The sequence below is a fragment of the Balaenoptera ricei genome, chromosome 2 (genome assembly GCF_028023285.1).
Source record: "Balaenoptera ricei isolate mBalRic1 chromosome 2, mBalRic1.hap2, whole genome shotgun sequence".
NCBI lineage: Eukaryota > Metazoa > Chordata > Mammalia > Artiodactyla > Balaenopteridae > Balaenoptera > Balaenoptera ricei.
The window spans coordinates 165,678,590-165,702,617 of record NC_082640.1 but is presented as its reverse complement, the minus strand read 5'-3'; the positions used below and the strand labels follow the sequence as shown (position 1 = coordinate 165,702,617).

Here is a 24,028-nt window from a genome sequence, read left to right as displayed (position 1 = left end):
TCAAATGGCCTGATCTAATACGGTATTTTCATGAGTCTGTTCCTGAGCGTGGCTTCATGTTTATAGTATTATGGTATAAATTTGGAAAAGATAGTTTGCATAGTTAGATGTACTGGTTGTTCAGTGGTTCTGCTCGGGTAGATTAGAATTAGAAAACATTAGTGCTGAGAAATCTTAGGAGATGATCTGGTCCAGCGCCCTCATTTCCTTATATGAAGAAACTGAGAATGTGAGAGTGACAGTCTCCTTCTTCCCAACTTCCACATAGCAAACTTTCATTTCTGTACTTTGGTCAAGAATAATTATATATGATCATTATTGAGTTCCTTAATGCAAATGGCACTGTGCTAAATTGTGGAATGTTGGGATGGGTAGGTAGAAAGAGGTGATCAAAGCCCCACCCTCATGGAGGTAAAACGCTATATAATAGCAGCCATGCAGATTGAGTTAAGGAGGGCAGACTTTAAGTAAACTGTCTGTCCACATTGAAGTTACAAATAGGAATAAAGTTTACTGAGGAAGAGGTTAAGCTTTTTCGAGCACTGATGGAGAATTGGGAATTAAGAGTGGGGAACAGTGCATTGTTAAGCTAGAGACAAATTCAGGAAAACATTTCTGCCACAGATTCAGAAACACATAAGTGTTTTTTCCTTTTCTCTGGGGGAAGAGTTGGATAAATTTAAATTTAAAAAAAATTAAATGCATCATTTGTCTTATAAACTTTGAACTTACAGTATTTCTGAGAGAAAAATACTTGGTGGGCATCATTAAATATTAATCATTAGAGATCAGTTTAGCAAAAAGATTTAGTTGGGTTGGAACAACTTTTAAGAAACCAATTACAATGTGGGTTATGAAAGAGAAGTGGAAGAAACCCAGGGAAAATATTAGAAAATGCAAGTTCCTTCACCCAGTGGAATTTTTGCAGGGAATTCTGGCTAAATAGCTTGTTGAGACTTAAGACAGAAATAAAAATAGGTCCCTGTGCTAAGGATATAAGAGTTGGCAAAAAGCAAAAGCTAGGATTATTAAAATTGCAAAGAATCTTCCTTTTTAACCAGTACTTCCTTTTTAATATTTAAGTATTTAATTGAAAAACAGGTAGGAATTAGAAAGAAACAGTCATCTTATGGTCACCCTGTAAACTTTACTTAGAAATTCCACAAGTTAAATATCAATGTATAATTGGAGAATATGAAGATATTGTTTTCATATTCTGATATGTTGATTGTTCAAAGGGATCGTGGAATATTTTTCTTTTAGTATGTTCTTTCAGGGTTCATTTCATTAGTTATCTTTCAAGGTAGCATTGGGGATTCTGACAGTCTTTTGAAGACTTAGAAAATTTGGGAACTTAAAGACATACAGCTGACCCTTGAACAGCTCAGGAGTCAGGGGCACCGACCCTCCGTGCAGTGGAAAATCTGACTTGTAGTCAGCCCTCCGCATCCACAGTTCCCCATCCACATTTCCACATCCTTGGGTTCAACCAATAGCAGATCATGTAGAACTATAGTATTTACTATTGAAAAAAAATCTGTGTTTAAGTAGACACACACAGTTCAAACCTGTGTTGTTCAAGGGTCAACTGTTCATTGAGTCCCAGGTGTATTCCAATAGCTACTTTAGAATGAGTTGACATGGGCCAACTAGAGGCAGAGCCGTGGATCTGGCTATTATAGTTCAGATGTGCCATACTAAAGGCCTGGGTGGAGCTGGAAGATACACAGATAGAAAGGAGAATTATGCTTTCAATCAATGCTAGAAATCTCCACTTAATCGTGGTTCCTATATAAAATGTGAAAGAGAAAAGCGTAATATATGGTTTCCCGCTAAGAGATGCTTAGTTGATTATGGGCCAGTAAGAGAAAGGAAAAAATAAGGAAAAGCAAACACTCACATTTTGCCCATTGACACCTGGGCTGAGAAAGACAGTGAGAAAGGACAGGAGTGGAGGTGTAAGTCTGGGCGTCTTGCTGAATGAAGCAGATGGCGCAATGACAGCCTCAAAATGTGCCTCCCAGATGAAGGATGAAGTACACAGGATAGTCAAATCCTATTCGCTCTTCCCAAGGTATGGTTTTAAATTTCTAAAACAAACTCAACTGGCATCAAAGCATAGATTATATCTTTTCTGTTACCAGAAAAAGAACCACTTATATTTTTAATTATACAACCAGCTTCTCGGCATATGACAGTTAAAAATACGGCATATTTAGGAAATACAGAAAAAATTAACAAGAAAATAAATAATCCAACAAATATTGTTAAAAACCTATTTGCGTAATTTAAGGGTGTATGTTTCCCAGCTCTTACTTATAAATATCTTTTTATATTGAAATCACCATTTGTTGATAATTTTATTTCCTCCTTTTTTCATGTAACATTGTATATATGTGGGAATTTTCTTTATCATCGTCATTATTATCATTATGGTTCTACCATACTTTACTTTCCTGATCTCCTATTGTTGGAAATTTAAGGTTAATTTCAGCTTTTTTCTATTATAAGTAGTCACTTGATGAACATCTTGGTATAAAAATCTTTGTCTGTATTTTTAATTTATTAACCTAATATAGATGCCTAGAACTGGAACTACTGGATGACACATTTTAAGGCTGTTTACTTGTACCCATTTTATCTAAGTTGTCTAATACATTGGCAGAGTTGTTCAAAATATTTCCTAATTACCTTCTTAATGTCTATAGACGTTCTAGTAATATTCCTCTTTCATTCTTAATATTGGCAATTTATATCTTCCCTCTTTTTTTCTTAATTAATCTCAGTAGAGGTTTTAAAATTTTATTGATCTTAAAAAGTATAACAGTATGGGTTTCATTTTTTCACTGCTTTTCTGCTCTCTATTTAATTGATCTTTGCTCTTATCTTTATTATTTCCTTCCTTTTACTTAATGTAGGTTTAATTTGCTCTTCGTTTTCTAGTTTCTTAAGGTGGAAACTTGGATTATCAATTTGAGACGTTTCTTCTTTTGTAATATACACGTTTAATGTTATACATTTCCCTCCAAACTGTTTTAACTGATTCTCACAAATTTTGATAAATTATGCTTTTCTTTTCATATAGTTAAAATATTTTCTCATTTTTCTTTTGATCTCTACCTTGACCCACCCATGAGTTATTTAGAAGTATGTTCTTTAATTTCTAAATTTTGGGGAATTTTTCAGATGTCCTTCTGTTGTTGATTTCTTCTTTCACCCCATGTGGTTAGATGGCATCCTTTGTATAATTTCAGTCATCTTAAACTTATTGAGATTTGTTTTATCACCCAGCATGTAGTCTGTTTTGGAGAATATTGGATGTGTGCTTGAAAAATACTTGTAATCAGCTGTTTTGGGGTAGAGTATTCGATAAATGTCAATTAGGTCTAGCTGGCCAGTAGTGTTGTTCAAGTCTTCTTTATGTTTACTGGTTTTCTGCCTACTGTTTTATCAGTTACTGAGAGAGGAATGTTGAAATATCCAACTATAATTATGGTTTTGTCTATTTTTTCCTTATAGTTCTATCAGTTTTGCTTCATATATTTTTGGTACTGTGTTAATATGTACATACAATTTAGGACTGTATCCCTTTCCCTTAAAATTGTTGACTTATTCAACCACTCACATTTCTTTTTTTTCATATATAGAAAATGAGGAAGTTTAATACAGTCGACCTTTGAACAACACAGGTTTGAACTGCGTATGTCCAATTACATGCAGATTTTTTTTTCAATAGTAAATACTACAGTACTACACAATCCACAGTTGGTTGACTCCATAGTTGCAGAACCATGGATACAGAGGACCAACTATAATCCACATATATATATATGTGGATTTTTGACTGCACAGAGGGTCAGTGCTCCTAACCCCTGCGTTGTTCAAGCGTCAACTGCATATCCTTTCCTTTCCAGCAATCCTATAATGAATGACTGCCAGTTTCTTATGAAATTCTCATAATTAGTGAAAACTATAAATCACTTAGTTAAAAACCACAGGGCCTTCATCTTAAATGAACCTAAACTCCCTTTTGGTACATGAAAACTGATGATCTTAAGTCATTTTAGGATTATGTCCATGCTTTTAGCTCAGAATAAATGTCTTTTACAGACGTGTATGTGAGTTTGCGTGTGTGTGTGCACGTATACACACACACACACTTGTTCTGTTTTGGCCTTTCTTTTGCGTTTGCATACATATATATGTGACAAAGAAATAAAATATAAACTTGGTACTTAGTGCAGAGAACGACAACTAATTTATCAGATAGTCATGCTACATGAGGCCTTACTGTTTTGAAGAATCTGTTTAGGCCACCTAACCAGCAGTTGTTTCATCTAGAATCTTTGGCACCATTCTTGATCCCTTCCTCTCCCTTGACCCCGCAGTCATCCTCAAGCACAGTCTTTTAACTGGTATTCCCACTTCTACATTTGTGCTGTTTCAGTCTGTTTTCCACAAAGAGGCCAGAGTAATCTTTGAGAAACACAAATCAAAGCATGTCATTCCTCTCCTCAAAACCCTTGATTGCCTTCCGAGTGTACTTAAGTAAAAGAAACCCCGCATCCAAATCCCACCTCTGGATCTCATTGTAACCACTTCCCCAGGCTCAGTGTGCCTAAGCCATGGGCTTTCCTTCAGTTCTTCAAACACACCAAACTCTTTCTTACCTTATTAGCACCTTCACAGGAGTCTAGAGCACCACTCCCTGACCACCCTCCTGCTCCCCCTTACCTCCCACTTTTCCGTTCTCCACCTATGAGTTTTCACCTGGCTAATCCATTGATTCATACTCAGCATTCAAATTATTGCCTTAAATATCACCTACCAGAGGAAACTTCTCTGGATCCCAAATCTAAATGTAGTTCTGCCTATTATTTCCCATTCTTCTTCTTATAGCTCTTATCATAGTTTTTAACTATATTGTGTTTTGTATAGTTTGTTTAATGCCTTTCTCTCCTACAATCCTGAATATTTCATGATCATATACGCCAAAGTTTTATTTGCTCTTTGACCAGCACGTAGTAGGTGCCAAATAAACGACTGTTGAATGAAGGAATGAGTGCAAGAAAGAAAAAATGAAGTGCAGTAAATAATTAGAAAACATTTAAGAGAAAAATATTGCAATTTTTAATCAAGTAAACGTATCTTAAAGCACCTGTGTTTTAACCTATTTAATTAGTAAAATTATTCAAAGATATAATTTCCTAATTCCCTTTTTCAGCTAAGATTTGGGGAAAAGGACACATTCATACAGTCCATGAGGACAGGGACCTTTTCTGTATTCATTTTGGTTTATGTGTTAAATATTTGTTGAATGAGTATTTGTATAATCATTATGGAAATCAGTCTAGGTAAATGTATTTAAAAACATCAGATTGTTTTTATTGACCCCATATTTCCACCCAAGAATTTGTCATAAGGAATAGTCCTAAATATGGGAAAAGTTATATATTTAAAGGTATTTCTCATAGTGTAATTTATAGGAGTAAAACATTGGAAACCACCTAAATGCCCAGAAGAGTAATACTTGAGTAAAGCATGGTATATTCACTAGACAGTATATGAGTAACATAAAGCTGAAGGTTAATGACTTTTTAAATGTTTATATTATTAAATGTAAATAAATAACACAGAGTTTTACAACACTATTTACAAATCTTATCCACAGGAAAAAAAAGACTGGAAAGAAATATGTCATGCTGTTATGGCTACAGATGATTTCCTTCTCTCTCTCTTTTTTTTCATATTTTCTTTAACATCCACGTATTTTATTTTTTACGAGGATTATAATTATATTAAATTGTGGTGTGACATAGCTGGTATCTTGAGGTTCAATTTTATTTTCAGTACATTTAAGTGAATCCCAAGCCTTACATTTTTCAATGATTTGAACTGAAATGCTGTGCTTTCTTTTTTAGGATGACAGAAACTTTGCTGAAAGTTCCCATGCTCATGGGTTAGATCAGTCATCCTCTTGGCAGGACCACAGTTGCTTCCTGTCTAGTCCACAGTTTTCACACTTGAACTGTAAGTAATGATGTCCTGTACCAGTTTTTAAATTGGATTTAAGAAAATGCAACTCATGGAAAGATTAAAGCATAAGGCCAGTACATGATAGTAATATTCATGTTGTAAGTTTGAAAAAATTTTCATTATGAATCATACAAATAATACCCAAGTACATTTATAATATTACCCAACTTACTAAAAATACACGGAATCGCTTCTTTTTAGACCTTACACTTCTCATAAAAACTGAAAATGAATTACCCAAGGTAATAATCTTAATTAAGCAAATTTTTTTTGGCCTGGAGATTGCTAGTAACTATGGATGAGTGGGTAAGGAAGTTAGATGGTATTGTAATAAAATTCAAGTCATCAAAAAGTAGAAAATCTTTGCATAGAACTGTTCAAAAATATCTAATTGTGTACAAAGAATAAGGATATGAAAACTATTATTGTCCGATTTCATTCTGTGAATAATACAGTGTAAATGTTGATAAAATGTCACACACATTAACGAAGTGCGAGTCTGTTGACCCAGGATACCATCTCCCACCACTTATGCTTCACCTTGGATGTAATGTCCTTAAAGAAGCCTTCAGAACTCACAGTTTTAAGTATGGTTTCTGTTATGAGTGCCCACAAAGCATTACAATTTTCCTTTAAAACCTTTCTCATACTAATTATGTAATTATTTGCTATTTGAGTGACATTTTGTTTACTGATTCTTCTCTTCACCGAAGAGTGAACTCCATGATGTTAGGAGTGATGTCTGTTTTATGCACCACTGTTTCCTCAGCATCCTATATAGAACTTGGCACATAGTAAAGCCTCAATTAATATTAGATGAATGAGTGTATGAGTTTTTTATTTCAAGTCCACTTTTATCCAATCCATTTGGGACTCAAATGTTAATAGATTCTTAGTTAGATAACCATTTAGCTCTTCAGTTTTCCGTGGACATAGAGTCTGTACATTCAATTTGACAATGCTGTCATTTAAAAAAACTAGGTTGCTATAAAATAAAGTATCAAAATTAGCCACAAGGAAGTAGGTCAAATCCAAAAATGATAACTCTCATTTTTGCTGATTTATATTCATGGATTCATCAAATAAATATTTATTGGTTTCTGATAAATAGTTTGGCTTCCATTATATCATGATTATTTTATTGCAAAAGCTAAGCATTTTCCCTTTCCTGTCCTAACCATTTTACCAAGTGATTCTATACATTTTCATAAACCCTCTGCTATTCTAATCTGGCAGTCACCCTTCAATTTGGATCATATCTCAGGTTGGTTACTGTACCTCAGAATGTGATATACACATAGGACAAAATTTTTATTTTTCATATTAAGCAATGGAAAAATTTCCTCACGTCTGTTTGATGTATGTAAGCATGGAAGAGGAGGAGGGTGGGGACAGAGCACCATCATACATCGTGGTATCCCATCCATTAAGACATTTAAGAGCCTGGAAATAAACAGCACCATGATATGAGCACAGAGGTCATTGTTCTACTGGTATTGAATTTTGCCATTATGACTTTCATAAGGCTCCCTAGAAAGGTACCTAGAAGAAAGTGGTTAGAAGACATTAAGGGGAAAACATGAAATTTTTTAGAATTTTATTTAATATTGTGACAGGCAATAAAAGAAACTGTGTTCAGCTTTTCATTCAGTAACATTTCATGACTAGCCCTGGTCATTTCTCTAAGATATAGTACTTATAGGCTGCCGTAAGTTTCTATATAAATACACTGGCTCAAAAAGAAATAAAGTTAAATAAGAATAGGAAAAAATATCATTGAGAACATAATTTGGATAAGAAAATACTTATTATAGTCTATATTGTACAATCTGACTGAAAATTTAGCTTAGAAAGTAAACCTCTTTATTAATTTATTGATAAATTATTTATTTATTTACACATAGTTTTACTCTTCTTTTTGACAAGTTTGTTTTATGATTTTCCTCCCATACCTACCTCCATGTTTTTAAGGATACTTTAAAAAGTTTAATCATAGGTACCTATTGTTAATCATTTTAAGTGATTTAATAAACTTATTTTTAGAAATAATGTTTATTCTTATTTGCTTTTCTGATGAACCTTGAATTTTCTATATCTTTTTCATGATGTAGTATTTTTGGAAGTGAATTAGAATCACCCTGAATACGTCTCCATTTTTGTAGCACAAACACTTTCAGCTTAGTTATAGAAACTGTCCTGTAATTTTTCTTGAACCTTCAAAATTAAAAAGGAGATCTGTCAAGATCAACAAAGAGAAAAATGGAGCCTACAGTAATATGATAATACAGGGAATGGAAGATATCTTAAAAATATCATTAATGCCCTCAGAGAAATGAGAAAACAGTACATTTAGTAAAAATATGAGCAAGATGCTATGAAAAAGGAACACAGGATAAGAGGTCTCAGAAATTTAAAATATAAACTACAAAGGTGGAAAACAAAGTTGAGAAACCTACAAACAAAGTAGAAGATAAGGAAAAGGAAAGAATGGGACAATAAGAGAGAAAAGATAAGATATTCAGAAAATCAGTACAAGAAGGACAGTACCTGATTAGTGAGAGTCCTGGGATGAGAGAACAAAGAAAACAGAACCAAGGCCAGAAGTGGGGCGGATGATGAGGGCTCACCCAACAAACAGCTGTTGCACATCTTTTGTGGGAGCACATCCAAGAAAGGGAGGTAAATATTTTCAGTTTTTGTATTTCTGAGAATGGGTTTCTTCCATTCACACTTGACTGAGACTTTGGCTGGCTACAAAATTCTAGGTTAAAAAGGACTTTTCTAAGTCATTGCACAGTCATCTTCCAAAATCCAGTGTTGCTGTTGAAAAACCTTATGTCTTTTTGTTTTGACTCCCATTCCTTTGACGTGATCATTTTCACCACCACTGCCCCCTCTCACCCCTGGCCCAGCAACTTTTAGGATTGTCTCTTTAACCCCAGTGAGTTTTGTGATGATATGCCTCCCTGTGGGTCTTGTTTTATTGAGTTTTCTAACTATTTGCTGGGACAGGGTTGGCGGGGGGGCTTTTAATCTGGACACTCATATTCTTTAGTTCTCTCATAGTGAAGGAAGAAAGAAAAGATTCCATCAGGAGAATCTTTAGGAAGTAAACAAAAAACTGATAGATTATGTGATTCATTTGAGCACTTAGAAAAACTACTAATAGACATATGATTAGTGTAGGTATAACTGAGCTATTAGAAACAATTGAGAATGGTTATAAAGAGTAAATAAAAAACAAAAACAAAAATTAAAATTAATTTATTAATGAATTTTAATAATCAATTAATAACTCCAGGAAAAAATGAGCAAGAAAAGAAACATTTGTCATAGTAGACCTATTAGGTTTGTGTGAGCCATATTTACACAGTCATAATAATGTAAATACTATTGACATAACTACAAGTCCAGATGTAACTATATAGGGAGGATGGGATGAGGGAAAGTGGATGGGTGTGGATAAGTCTAAAAATGATAAATCAGAAAATAGCAATATCAGCTTTTTCTTTCAAAAACTGAAGCAAATACAGAAAATAAAGCTAAAAGGGTTGATTGTGGTTGACTCTGGGAAGCAGGAGTGTGGCACTGGGAGGGATGGGGCAAGAGACTGCTGTCTTTCTACGTAGCCCTTTGGTGCTATTTGATATGTGTATGTATGTACGCTTTGGCTAAAAAGGAATCTTACAAAAATAAAACGCTCCTGAGAAAACCCCAGCTTTTATGTCTGACCAGCGAGTGCTGGATTTTCTTAACCTCTGAATGAAGCATGAAAGCTGGGGGGTGGAGTTTAGAGCAGCTGAGGCCTGTATGGAGACCTGGGGAGTGACTGAGGTGCTGAGGCAGACATGAGTTTATGAGCCCACAGAACAGGCTGCTTCTTCCTCAGGTTGGGATTGGTACTGGAGGAGACCCTTTTGTCTGTGCTGTTGACGCTAAGGCACTCATTCTGCTGACTTAGGTGCCCTGTCAAAACTGTGACCAAACGAAAGTGTAGAATCACTGACCACGGAAAAAACAAAGGAAATGGGAAAATACTGCATAATTTGTGGTCTCTGAAATGATCCAGCATTAATGAAAGTTTGTTTTAAGTAGTAATTTATGTCAGCTTTGTGTAGTTCAGGTCAATTCAAGAAAAGGTAGATTCGTCCTGCCAGGAAGAAGGGAAGAAATATATAAATTGTAAGTTTATATTACCATTGGAAATAGGAACACAGAAATCCATTATTTAGAGCTGTGATTACTACCAAATTTATCCTGGCTGGCTGGAAGCTGTGGCCATGATTCAGGACACTCTTTTAGGAGGCTTGGATTCTATTACCTGCAGCCTGTAGACAGTGGGGGCTTAGTAAGAGAGACTCATAATGCCAGCTTTTGAAACTGTCATTTTTACTTTTTATAAGTAGTGACTGACCACTGGTCTCCATGTATAGCTCCTTTTAGGCTAAAGGAACACAACTCAGAACAGGGCCTTCACTCCTGGGGCCCGGACCAGACTGGGTTTGAGTGAAGTCTGGAGTAAACTGATGACTCCTCGAAATCTCGAGTTCTTTGAGATTCAAACGCTAAATGTTTGTGGAGTCGGTATCTATAAACTCAATTTAAAAAATAAATGCAGATTGCAATTTTTCCATAATTCTAACATTGTGGTAAACAATGTTTACTTAAATAAATAAATAAATAAATAATCCCAAAAAGAAAAGGACTGTGATTTTTCATGGGGGGGAAAATGTTATCTGAAGATTACTTCAGGAGTTGGAAGTGAATCTTACATATTAATTTAACTTGATATTCTTAGAAAAGCAAATCAATGAAAGTTACTAACAAGAACTTTTTTTTCACTTCCTTACTTCAGAATATGTCGCTATAAAAAGAAAAGTTAGTATTCTTAATTTGTTTTCTGACGTTCCTTTAGTGGAGGTTTAAGTCCCTCAGATGGGACTTATCCACAGCGAGAACAGCAATACTCTTCACTTCTGTGTTGTACTTCAGGAACCCCCTGGCTAACTGAATGTATGCTTCATGTGTAGTCTGTCCTCAAACTTGTAAAATAAAGTGCCAAAGATTTATAGCAATAAAAATGTTGGGGTACTACTGATGTAAAAAATTATTTCTTGTCCTTTATAGGATTTATTTATTTCATGAAAGCACAATCTTTCTACCTCTCCATCTTATAGGTTCATTGTATATGATAGTGCTTTTTTTTTTTTTTTTTTTTTGGTGACTATCTTTTCACTGACCAATTAGGTGCCAGAGATTTTTAAATAACTGAGTTCTGATTATTGCGATTTGACAAAGTATATACTCTATAAATGCTTTCTAGAAAGCAGCTAGAAAATCCCCAGTTGACTATCGTTTTGAAATCCCTTAAAATATATCCACGTGTTCAGACAACATTTACTAAGAGACTATGCACGAGGCTCTGTGTTTGGCTCTGGGGGAATACAGTAGTGACTAAGACAGAAAAGGTCACCTCATCTCATGCAAGAAACAGGTAGTAAGCAATAAACAAGCAAAATGGTGACTGGTGCTATAAAGGTGAAATGATAGAAGGTACCAGGACCAGAACTTTATATTAGTGATCAGAAGGCTACAACTGAGCTGAAATCTGAATGGCAAGAAGAACCAGCTGAGTTAAAATTGGATGGGAAGAGTTTTCCTGATAGAGGGAGAAGTGCAAAGGCCCCAGAGAAGAAAGGGGTATGGTCTTCGAGAGAGATGGAACACTGAAGGAGTGAGAGAGGGAGGGAGGGGGGGAGAGAAGGGGGGAGAGTGAGAATGAGTGAGGGAGAGAGTGATTGGGAGAGAGCGTGGTAGGAGCTGAGGTCCTGGTGGAGCCTTTTCAGCCACCATCAGGTGTTTGGATTTTATTCTAATTTCGCTGGGAGGCTGGGGGGGGGAAGGGGGAGGGAAGGGTTAATGCAGTAGAGTGGCATAATCTGATTTACCTTTTAGAAAGATAATTCTGGTGTGTGGAGAAGGAGGCAAGATGAAAACAGAAAGAGAGAAAATGGTGGCTTGGGCTGGGCTGATGGGAATGGAGGTGGTGTGAAGCAGAAGGACTCAGGTGAAATGGGCGGTAGAGTCCTCAGAACTTCCTCTCAAATTGGATGGGTCGAGCAGGCAGGCCAAAGGAAAGAAGGAACCAGGGTTTGAGAAGCTGGGTGGATGAGTGTATCATTTTCTAAGATGAAGAAGAGCAAGGGATGGGCAGACATCAGAGATTATAAATCAGGTGGGAGTATTTGACATAGACATTTGGATATAGGCGTCTGGAGCTCAGAAGAGAGGTAAGAGGTAGTAGAAAAACAGTAAACCTAGATTCCAGATCTAGTCTGTTTCCTTCTGTGTGAAAAAGAGGATTCTGTGAAAAGGAGGCCCTTAAGATTTCGTCCTCTAAAATTCTGCATGCTTTAATATCACTATATACTGAACAAACACACATCTTCCACCCTCACTCTTCAAATCTAAAACAAACAAAATTAAATCCCATGAACATGTGTTTTTAAAAATATAGTAAACTATTTTATTCCTACATCGAAGATTTGTTAGTCCATGTAAAGTTTACAGAAAACTAGATCAAATGCAGTGATTACTGACAATTTTGTCAGCCCAGGGATTCTATTCATCTAGGTTTATTTTTCTCTTTTCTCCTCCCTTGCCAGCATTTATCCAAAGAACAGTTGCTCCAGATTCACCTTCAATCAAGGAAGATGCCACAAGTTTACTGATGGATGGAACAAGTCCACAGTCCAAAAAGGAGGAATACGAAAGCAAAAACAGCAAAATGTAATTAGTTGCTTTACATGAGTGTTTTATAAATAATAACATATGTATCCTTGCCACAGTTTGGCCCAGATTATCTAGCAGACGTATCTGTAGCTTCTGCTCTTCAGCATTGCCAACCATTGACTAAAATAACAGTGCAGTTGGTCTTTGTGGATGATATAAGTTAAACCAATCCAAATGATATCAGCTCGTGAATGACATGCAACTAACTTATTGGCAACTTATACCAGCAGAGAAAGAATAATATTTTTCACCTTGCATTTTCCTTTTTCAGGTGTCGTCAGTCACATTTTTCTGACCCAAATTTGGATTTATAATTGAGGTGTTTCAAAAATGACTGGCTAAAAAGGAGGAAAATGAGTACCCCTTGAGGCAGAAGTTGCCAGCACTTTAAATTCAGGGAGTGTTTATATACAATTGATTTTATTTTGATGCTTTCTCCCTCATAAATTATCATGTGTTATAACATGTCATGGAGATATGCATATATAATATGAGGCAGTCCACTTTATAAATGCTCAGGATTCTTACATCCATCATCTCATCAGTCTGCTACTACGTGCAGTATCTTAAAGTTTTTTTCCAATCATCCATTTTTTGTAGCAATAAAGAATTTACAAATGATATTTGAATTGTAGAGCTCTAAAGAATTCATTCATAGCGCAATTTATTTATTTGTCTTTTTGTGGCCAAATATCCCACTGTGATCACTCCAGTCATATCCTGGACCATCTTTGGTTTACTCTGACCAAAATCACAGCACCAAACTCCTGTGTCCATGACATTTACTTGCCAAGAGTTCTAGTATAATTTGGTACTATCTATCCGCTTTCAGCATCTTAGCCTTTCTCAACATCAAAGTGTTTTTAAGAACCTATCCCCTTTACATGCTGATCTACCAGTGGAGAAAGATTTCTATTAAATGCTAAATAAGAGTAAACATCCAGGAACTAAATCCCACTGAGTCATAATGGAAAGATTCTGAACAGACAAGGACAATAAAGAGATATCTTTGTAATGTGCATTACATTTTGTGTTTGTTAACATCTACTCGCTTTTTAGATTTCTCATATTTCATGAAGATGCTTCTTTTTCTACTCAAGATACGTTGTCCTAACTTACCACATTTGAATGTGCAGAAGAAATGGCATTCTCCATGAACTCGAACTCAGTGGTCACTACGGAAGACAGAGAGATTTTATTTCAAAATTTACCAATACAATCTACATAACCTCTGATAGTACAGCCTTGCATTTTGCCATTTATTCATTCCAAAAACCTTTTACTGAGTTATTACTATAGGCCAGTCATGGTGTTAAGAAGGAAAAAAGAGACATAAATACAGGTGTGCATGTCCCAGAGTTTGTTTGGCACTAGGAATTACGTGAGAAAAGGAGTGATGTGTTCAGGCAGGCTGGAGAAATTCTGGAGTAGACACCACTAAGCAGGTTTGATTTGTTTGTATCTAACCTTAAGACTTGGAGCCATTAATGTGCTAATGAGCACCAGAGGTTTTAGTGGGAGTGGTATCACTCTATAGTAATATCTGGGGTATTGAAAAATTATGTCAGTATTTTTTCCTTGATGTTTTGACCAGTACCATAATATTGATATTTTATCTCCTTGGATCTAAATGACTAACTGGGAAGGGAATAAGGGAGAAAATTAACAGGTTTAATTTAAATCCTACAGATAATGGTTTAGATAGCTTTTCACTTAATGTGTTAGGAGGAACTTCATGTGGTCCATTCTTTTTAATAGAAACTGATCTAAAGCATTATTAGCACATCTGTGGTCATTTAAAAAAAAATTACATCAGGCCAGTTAGGCCTGAAAAGTGAAGGTAATTCAGAATGTGTACTTGGCAAATCCTTGAAAACATGTTAGCCGATGATTTTATAACAGAGAGGGATCTTATGAAAGACCTTTTTTAATCTAAAAAAAATAAAGCATTATATCTTATTATTGAAGGCCGCATACTATGGTTGGATGAATAAAGGTGTCTGACTTTAAGTATGGAACACACAAGAACTTCAAAGGCAAAGTTAGCTTTCTGTGAGCAACAATTTTGTCAAAATTCCTTGGCCCTCTGTTTATATGGAATTAAGTCCAAGGACCTGCCTCCTCTGAGGATTTTTCCTATCTCTTGCAGTCACCATAAGCTTGAGTTGGAAATTAAAAGGAATGCTAAGGAAACACTAATAGCTTGATTTGTACATTTCAAAGCCAGCAACTGTTTTTCCTTTACTCACCCCTTTGGCAAGATAATGTGTGATATCAGCCCCATTGAGTGGCTGGTCAGCCATATTGCTTGTAGCACTAGGACATTGGAAGGGATAAACCTTATTCTTGAAATGATCGTGGTCCAAGGCTTAATTTGAAGATTGACCTTTTTGGTTTAATAATTTTGATTCTTCTGGCTATCTTTCTCCCTAAACATACTAAACTTCCATTGAAGTTACTAAAGGCCACAGAGGGGAGAAACACAGCTGGGAGAAATCTGGCTTGATGTTTTTCCCATTGGCTAAGGTCATTATTATTTCCTTGACTAACGTCTGATTTGAAGGCTGGAAACCAGTCGGTTATATAACATCTTATGCCGTTTCCCAGAATCACGAATTTTCCTTCTTGTTATAGTTTACATATTTTTACTAATAAAGAGATAAAATCTATAGCTTAACATAATAGTGCACATAAGGCATTTGGATTTAAAGGTTATGTGGATAAAAAATGCCTACCTACTTAGCTAAGAAAACAATTAAGCCTATTTTTCTTCATTTTCCTCCTTTCAACTGTGGTAAATGCATGAGGCGCAAGTCAGAGGTATGTAAAGCATACTTAGAATCACTGTATATTACATTTTCTCTAATCTGTATTGAATCTTATAGTTAAAAAATAATTGTTTTATGTGGGACTAAATTCTTACATATAATTAGGTGGTATATTTACTTAGCAAACCCTTTCTTAGGAAAAGGGTAAATATCTCAAATTGTTTTACTCAGTATTTGTACTATAAGCCCAGCTACACATCATATGGTGGCCAACAATGTGAATTATCATTGAGGAAGTTATTCCTTTTCCAAGATTCTTATACCCCTCCTCAAACAAACTGTCCCAGTATTTTCTCTCAATTTAAAACAAAACAGAAAATTTGTGATTTTCATGGCCTTCAAATGAGGAAGCTGTCCTCACGAAAACGTCTGGTTTTCTTGGATCAAAACTAAACCATGAACCTTAAGCTGGAAAGTAAATTTGGGAAAGTTTGTATGTAAAGGCATTTCATGCTCTGAAGTATGATATAAAAACAGTTACATCTTTCAACTTTAAGTTCTCAGATGTTTAGCAGTAAAAACGTATCAGCTTATCCCTATTTGAAAAAAGAAATTTAAACCATGAAAGATTCCGTCTAGTTTCATTTCCGTACAAAACACGACACAGCTAGGTTAAGGCTAGGAGAAATGCTTACATCTAGAAGCAGAACTTTAGATTCCAAGCCCCCAAACAAATTTCAGAGAAGTCTCCCTTGCTTTTGATTAATAACAAAGTAAACGAATCTGCTCTACTCTGGTAAAACCAGCTGAACCTTTAAGTTTTAACCTCATCTGTCCCCATCTTAGCCTCTCCTGCTCTATCCTATGCCCACATCCTACCCAAATCCAAACCCAACCCAAGTCACTCTGAGTGTTTTACCAAGTCAGCCCTTACTGTTGACCTCTGGTGTCTGATACCTCAGAAACCTACAATGAAGTGGCTGGCTGACTGGGGTTTGTAGCACCTTCATGTCTTTCAGAGCCAGCCAATTAAGAAAGGGATTTGAATGTCACATGTCCTTGACTACTCTCGTGGTTGAAAGCCCAGGAATACTTCTGTGGCTAGGTATCTTTTCTTCCATAACACAGCTTGACTCTGACGTGGTCCAAAGCCATGAGACAGTTGTGGATGTGAACTTCCCACGTTGCTCTCTGCAGGAGTGTATTGGATTTCTAAACACAGCAGCATGTTAGATCCCTTTCAGGAGAATAGTTAAAGCAACATATAATCTGATGACCTCCACCTTTCAAAATGTAAAACCTTATGCTTTTGAGCATATAGGTGGGAATATGGAAAAAAAATGCTGATGTGGTCAAAATAGAGCCATACATTTATCACCTGTAATTCTAACAGTAACTTGCTATGTTTTAAGGCATTGACGTTGCATACTTGCCATTCCCTAGAATGAATGCTCTGTTTTTCTCAAACTGGCAGATGCTGGACGTTCATGCCCAGACTGTCTTCCATCCTCTCTCCATAGATCCTCACGACTTGACACCCTCTCATTTTTTACTCTTTGGTAAAGCATTTTGACCGGCATTATTTACGTAAAAACAAAAATTACTATTTATCCTTAAATACAGGAGCTCTGTGTCATCTTAGCTGTATACTCGACTGGAAATAAAAGATCAGAATACTAGCTTGAAGCAGTATTTTTTTAAACAAAATTAGTGGATATTAAACTACCAACAATTCAGATGTTATAATTTAAGAGAAAATATTCTGAGAGAAAGTAGGATAATATTATATGTTCATTTGTCACTAATGGACAGTCTCCTTTAAATCCTGACTTAATATTTTCTTAAAATCATACCTTTTTTTTTTTTTTTTAAGTGTTACGAATCCTCCAGAGTCAGTCCCCAGCAAGGGTCCTTCTGACCAGTGTTGACCAAGCCAATAGAACAAGACCAAGTTTGGTTCAGAAGCAAAGGCAAGCTTTATTCTTTGATCAGAGAACGCAGAGGCGAGAGCTCTAGAGCACGCGATCTCCCGATTGGCTGTGGGCCGGCCGGCTTTATAGGGGTCCGGGCAGAGGGGAGGGAGGTGGAGTTCTTGCAAGGCAGGTGCAGCTGCGCTGCTGAGGCCGTAGATCACGGCGCTGGGCGCCGAGTCTCTGCACACGGCCCGCATCCGCCATCTTGAATCGCAGTGTCGTGAGCAGCGCTTCTGCGCACAGCCCGCCGAGCGGAGGCGTCGGGGCCGGCGTTTCTCACGGGGAGCTCTGGTCTGAAACGCCGGGTTGGAGGCCTCTGCGAGCGGCACCCTATGAGCAAGTGGAACTAGACTGACCACCAAGGGAAAAAAAGGTTAGACTTTATTTTATTACCCGGATTCTATTTTTATTTCCTGGGAATTGTTAACGGGCTTGTCCTGTGACAACAGGACGCGTCTAATGTTTTAAGTTATCAGGTTTTCCATCAAATTAGTTTCCTTTTGTTTTTCCTTACAAGTGTTTCAATTTAGAGTCAGGTGGATTTCCGAATCATTTGAAGCCACGGAGAGTTCACCTGGCTTTTAAAAGAAAAAAACTTGGCCAGTAGTGTGAAAATTTGTACTTCAGGATAGGGCACCTCTCTTTCTTCTTTTTTTTTTTACTACAAAAATCAGTTTTATTCACAGTGTCCCATAAAAAGTTATCAAACTTTAAAGAAAGGCTAAATCCACGTTATGTTCTTTGACACATGAGGCAGCCTCTCTTTGTTCTTGACGTGCTATATTTCAATTGGAAATATTTTTCCCTCCCACTGTCTCTCATTTCTTTCCCTGGGATCCATAGTCATTTCCCCAAGGATCTTTGGAAGGAGCTTTATGTCCTTGACCTGGGCAAGCCTGTGGACTGGGGTCATGCTCGCTTGTCCTGTGCAGCCTTTCAAGACATCAGGATAATGGCGCCATAAAGAGTCAGTGAGATGAACGCGTGAAACACTTACGTTGTTTTCTAATGATGTGGGCTGGTCTGCTAACCAGGTGTGAAAGGCTTCTCTTGGTAAAACAAGATTGTTTCTCTTCATCCTTGTGCGATGATGCACAGCTGTTTTTGAAAGCAGTATTTATATGTATTTCATAGATCAGAACCTATTTCTATCACTTTTTTTTTTAACCTTAAAGCCAAAAGAGCAATTCCCAAAATGTGTGTCATGTTGCACATAGAATTTAAAATCTAAATGTCTAGGATATCCCCTTTACAAGACACTTTTTTCCTTTTCAGCTCTCGAAGCCAGCTATTACCAGATCATACTGCATAAGTCTCATTCAGTGTTATCCCTAGGGTAGTGGTAATGCTAGTTTAGATTTTGTTTGTCCATTATTGCTGAGCACTTGGTGGAATAAGGGAATGAAGAATGGCAGGAGTTCTGTAAAATGATATGAACACGGAAGCTGTGTTGTCATCAACAACATACATTTTAAACTGTTTACTTGAAAGAAAAAACTGCGGTAGCGCTCCATTCTTTATCTGAGGCAGGGTCCTGGAAAGCAGCATTGTGAGAAGTCCTGTTGAACTTGATGTGCACTATAAAGTCCTATTTCTGATGAAAGTTACACTATTCCTTGACGTTCTTTATGGACTGCTTGCTGGCAGTTGGGATCAGAATGCAAAGTGGCCTTATTTCAGATATTTTTCGGTCTCAGTGCCCTGTGCTTGTCTGTCATTGTTTCTTTTCCTTCTGAGCTGAATAAAATAGAAGCATCAGTTCTAACGAGGAACTTCCTGCCCAGAGTCACTGGCAGAGCAACCTCCTCCCAACAGCTGCAAGCTTGAGACCTCATGCTGCTGGCCAAGGTTCATTCTGTGCTTTGACTGAGACCACAGCCAGTAAAGCCAGTGTGTACCGTGGAAAGAGTTTCCTACTTTTTCCATTGGAGAAGGCTTTTGTGAGGTTAGTTTGACTGTTCCAAATTAACGGTAGTGGTCATTGCTCATTTTTTAATTTCAACTGCATGTAAACCTTCTGATTAGATTCCATTGAGGACGAATCATAGTTTTCTGTGAGGAAGATACATATCTTTTTATTCAGTATTCCTTAAAGCGCTGGTTTTCAAAGTGTGGTCCCCAAACCTGCAGCACCGGCGGCCCCAACAGCTCCTGAGAGCTTGTCAGAACTACAGATTCTCCGACCATCTCCAGACCTAGGGATTCAGAAACCCTGGGGATGGGGCCAGCAATCTGTGCTCTAACAAGTCTTCTAGGCGATCCTGATGAATGCCGAAGTTCAAGAGCCATGCCTTAAAGGTTCATTTGATGATAGCCTTCTCTGAGTTTTAGTCTCTATTCCAAAACCAAAAAAAAAAAAAAATTCTTTTCCAGGTGTTGTGCAAAGGTTATTTGGTTTCTAATAATATATATTCTCCCAGGTATCCAAACTATGACTCCAGGCCTGAGGGTCACCCAGGTTAAGGACATAAAGCAGCTTCCAAAGATGCTTGATTTACTATTAGAGGTCACTTCTCCACCTGCTTCTCCTAGCAGGCTTCTACTAACCAGAACTCTTCAACCATTCACCAAGATTGTCATAAAGGCATCCAGTTAAATCAGGACCTACAGGTGTAGCTCTTCTCTCTTGTTTGAAGTGCAAGCTAGTATTTGATTATCAAAAGGGTGTGAACTTCTTCAGGGCTGAATTTTTATCCTGTTTCCGTCCCTCCGAGGAACTTGGGAGCAATCCAATTTGGAGCGTTGGTTCTGCATTATCATTTCACATGGGATTTCAGTTTTTCTTGTCTATGCCAGTGGCTCACAGTCATCCACTGTGTTTCAGAGTAACATTTCCAGCCTCTGACGTTGTCACCTTAAGAAAGATTTTGATTTAATGACTGTTGAACATTTAAGTCTCTTCCAGCTTTTCCTCACTGTCTACAACTGAGGTCAGGGATTTATTATGTCATTCCATCTCGTTGTCCTCTGATAATTAATGGCCATATATAATTTGTCTTGGCTTTTTACCTTACATCTTGTACCCTCCGTTATGTATCATTGATAATTTGAACTGTTTGAAATTAAGTTGCTTCCTCTTCCCCTAATTTACTTAGGAATGGACTAAATCAAAAGCTATTCAGAATTTTCCAATTCTAGTGTATCTTAACTAAATCTTTTCAGGAACTTCTTTCAGTTTCTGAACACTTGATTTAATTATTACACTATGCCATACATCAAAGAAAGTGTGTTTTTTGGAAGAGTGCTTGTTTCTTGAGCAACTACACTGTGACAGGCCCCTTCAGAGTCTTTGCTAAGGAGCCCCCCACCTCCAGCTAGCCAACTGCAGCAATAAAAGTACTGAAATGTACAGGTCTTGCATAAATAACAAAACCAAGTAAGTTGAGCAAATAGCATAACCCCTCAACTGTGTTTAAAATGTCTTCAGTTATTTTATGGTTTGAAATTTGTACCAAGTGGTTATATAGATAATTTTTTATAAAAACAGACTGAATATACAGATGCATTTTATTACACCTGCTGCTATATGCCTTGGAAAATCTTCCCACTGTTGAATGGGGACTGTGTCAACCACATACTTAGGTTCATAAGTTACTCAGGACTAGTGGCCTTCCACCCAAGAAAGCATCATTTCCATTAATTCAATCGTCTATCCATTTCTACATCGTTATTAATTAGTGTGAATCTATTATGTCATGTTTAATTGGCTAAAAAAAAGGTCTTCTGTACATATTACCAATCTTAACCTTGTAATTGTAAAGAATTTAAGTATAATTTCTTCGCGTAGTGCACTGATAAAGTTGATTAGCTGGACATGTATGTTTAAATATGCTCATACTTCTTAATTCCTGCTTACCAATTAGAATAGTTATACACAGTTTGAAATTGATACAACTAGACTTGCATACTAAACTAGACTTGCATGTGCTAACCTTTCATGCCCATTTTGCTGATTATTGCTCTTAGAAAAGAGAATGAAACTGAACTTCTGAAAAGTAAGCAAAAAGTTATATATATTCAGATAGTATCAAGTAATACAGGAAGACAGCCAAAACCCTTACATTACCTTGATAATCTTTTGAGCGTAAACACTAAAGGTGAAGGATCAGTTTGGACACAGCCATACAACCCCAAAATGATCCTTCCAGTTTTAATATTTTGCTTCTGGGCAACATTTACTTTCCAGAAACAAGGATATTGTGTATATGTGAAAATTTATTATTTGTTGGGCACTACATGAAGCTTTCATTCAGATTGTTAGAATTGTTACTGAAGACGGGCTGAGCTTCTCATAGACAGATCTCATGTGAGAACAGTCCATTTCTGGAGCCACAGAGATCCAGATGTCCAACTGAACAGCTGCCATCCTCTGCAATAACCTCGAGATCACTGCTTTTGAGTTGTGACCATGTGTTATGCATTTCTTATCCTGACGCCCATGATTGAGGTCAGATGTTCTCTACCCTTAATTTTGCCCTTTGGGACTCTTTATATTTCTCAGTGGGATGTATGGTCACAGACACTGGTACCACCGAGCAGCTAAAGAAAAAACTTTCCCATGTGATGTTCATGCAAGTAGATGTTCAGGCTAAATTTTCATTACCCTTAAATATTTAGTGTTTATTGCTCTTCTCAGAGAGTGATTATAAGTGAACTGGAAACAAAGTAGGCATCTAAAGAAGAAAAACTTAAAATCTTCTGGTGTCTTGTAACTCGGGTGTTGTATGTTGAAAGCATGGATGTGTAAGGAATCTTCTTTGTCCTTCCACATGTGCAGACAACACATTTGAAACCTACAAACTTTCCTAATATGATATATGCTCATCAAAGTGACGAACACCAGACTGAGATCCATATTTATTTTGGTACTGGTCTCAACACCATAACTTTATACAAATGTTTGAACAATTTTACAAAAGTAATACTGTTACCAACAGAATTACTTACCTTTTGCTGGTAGCATCATGGGAGCTAATTCCCAAGTTACCCATAACTTGTGTGAAGAGACATTTATTAATATTTGAAATCCAGGTAGGACTTGGGAAGGTCAGACCAAAGTAAATCATCACCAGTTTAATATTTGCAGTGCATTTTTGTAATTATGAGCCAAAGGTCTGGCATATAGAAAAATGTGTGTAATAGGAACCAAGACTTAGGTTTTTATTATAGTTTTGATATCATCATAGATTGAACATCTTAACTCTTTCAGTCATTACTGTATTGAGAATCAGAATCTTTGAAAGCTATGTAGAAAATTGCTGAATGCAATCAATGGTACCTAGAAAGCATCTTTAATTGATGATTTATGTATATATGCTCTAAATATAATTACTATATTTCTAAATTACAAGATGCTTCACTGGACAGTAAGCTCTTTAAATAAAGGCATCGTGTTTTATCTAGCACAGTGGATGGCATATTTTCAGTCTTCCGAATGCATTTGATAACTGAACTAACCACACCTACGCTGTCAACCATCCTTCCCTACTACAGTGAGCAAATGGTGTTTATTAACTGATCTTGATAGCCAGATTTGCAGAGTCTTTCAGCACTTAACAAACCAGTTGCCTGATTGTATTCATGAGAATTCAAATCATAGTGTTCTTGGAATTTCCACTTAATGGTTTAAATGATGCCTTCAGTGCCAAGATGGCAGGAAAACCACACCAATCAGATAACAGCCTTACGTCACCAATACTAATAACTAATTTACTGAGCATGAAATGTGCTGAATTTTCCATAATGGATATCCGTTAAGTATCTGTGTTATCATTGCATGCACCATCTCTTGTGTTTCTATAAGTGTGTAACTGAGGCCTGAGTATGTGTTGCCATGATATTTGTGGATTTTTATAGAGATTCCTATCATCATCACATAGTTTGCCAGAACTTTTCCACTGGATGGATAATGTAGAACAAAATCCTTGAGATTGTAACGTCAGTCCCTTAAATCCCAAGTTAATTTTGCTGTACAGTACTTTAGGGAAAGTGGAGAGACCCATGTGATTTAAGATCAATTGCTCCATGATTGTTGACTTTTCAATATCATCTGCAGGAAGATGCTTCACCCTTTTCACAATAAGGCAGGTAAATCTTTGCTAGGCCTTATAGACCTGCCCATATCCAGCGAATTTGTGGCTAATTGTGGTTTCGTTGCTTATTCAGCCCACCAGCATTCCTTTATTTCAGGATGTTTGGCTTGAGAAACTAACTTAGTTCATATAACAACTTCTTGTCAGTTAACAATTTATTTGCTGACTTGGCTAAGTGTCTGCCATAAAAAGCACTTAGAATTGTGTACTTCCATCCTTCTTTGTCTTTACCTTTAGTACTTCCTTTCTCTCCACATTGCTGTTACAATCCAAAACCCTTTCTACCAAAGTAATGTTTTGCATATTTTGAAGTTTAGGTCAAAAAGTTTGAGCTTCCCAAGATCTGGCATTTTTAGCTTTCTTCTTA

General features: G+C 36.7%; 1 protein-coding gene and 1 long non-coding RNA gene across 4 annotated transcripts in view; one reads left to right on the top strand and one right to left on the bottom strand.

Moving 5' to 3' along the window:
• Nucleotides 1–13,019, top strand: part of CEP128 (centrosomal protein 128) — a 428,617-nt gene extending 415,598 nt beyond the window's left edge. For both annotated transcript variants that reach the window (XM_059915805.1, XM_059915804.1), the window contains 2 exons: nt 5,922–6,030; nt 12,702–13,019. In XM_059915805.1, coding sequence (XP_059771788.1) covers nt 5,922–6,030; nt 12,702–12,829 — 237 coding nt within the window. In that variant the 3' untranslated portion in view covers nt 12,830–13,019. The remainder of the gene's footprint in view (nt 1–5,921; nt 6,031–12,701) is intronic.
• LOC132360719 (uncharacterized) overlaps nt 1–24,028 on the bottom strand; it is a 75,822-nt gene that overhangs the window by 37,165 nt on the left and 14,629 nt on the right. For both annotated transcript variants that reach the window (XR_009501164.1, XR_009501165.1), the window contains exon 2: nt 13,948–14,003. This is a non-coding gene — a long non-coding RNA (uncharacterized LOC132360719). The remainder of the gene's footprint in view (nt 1–13,947; nt 14,004–24,028) is intronic.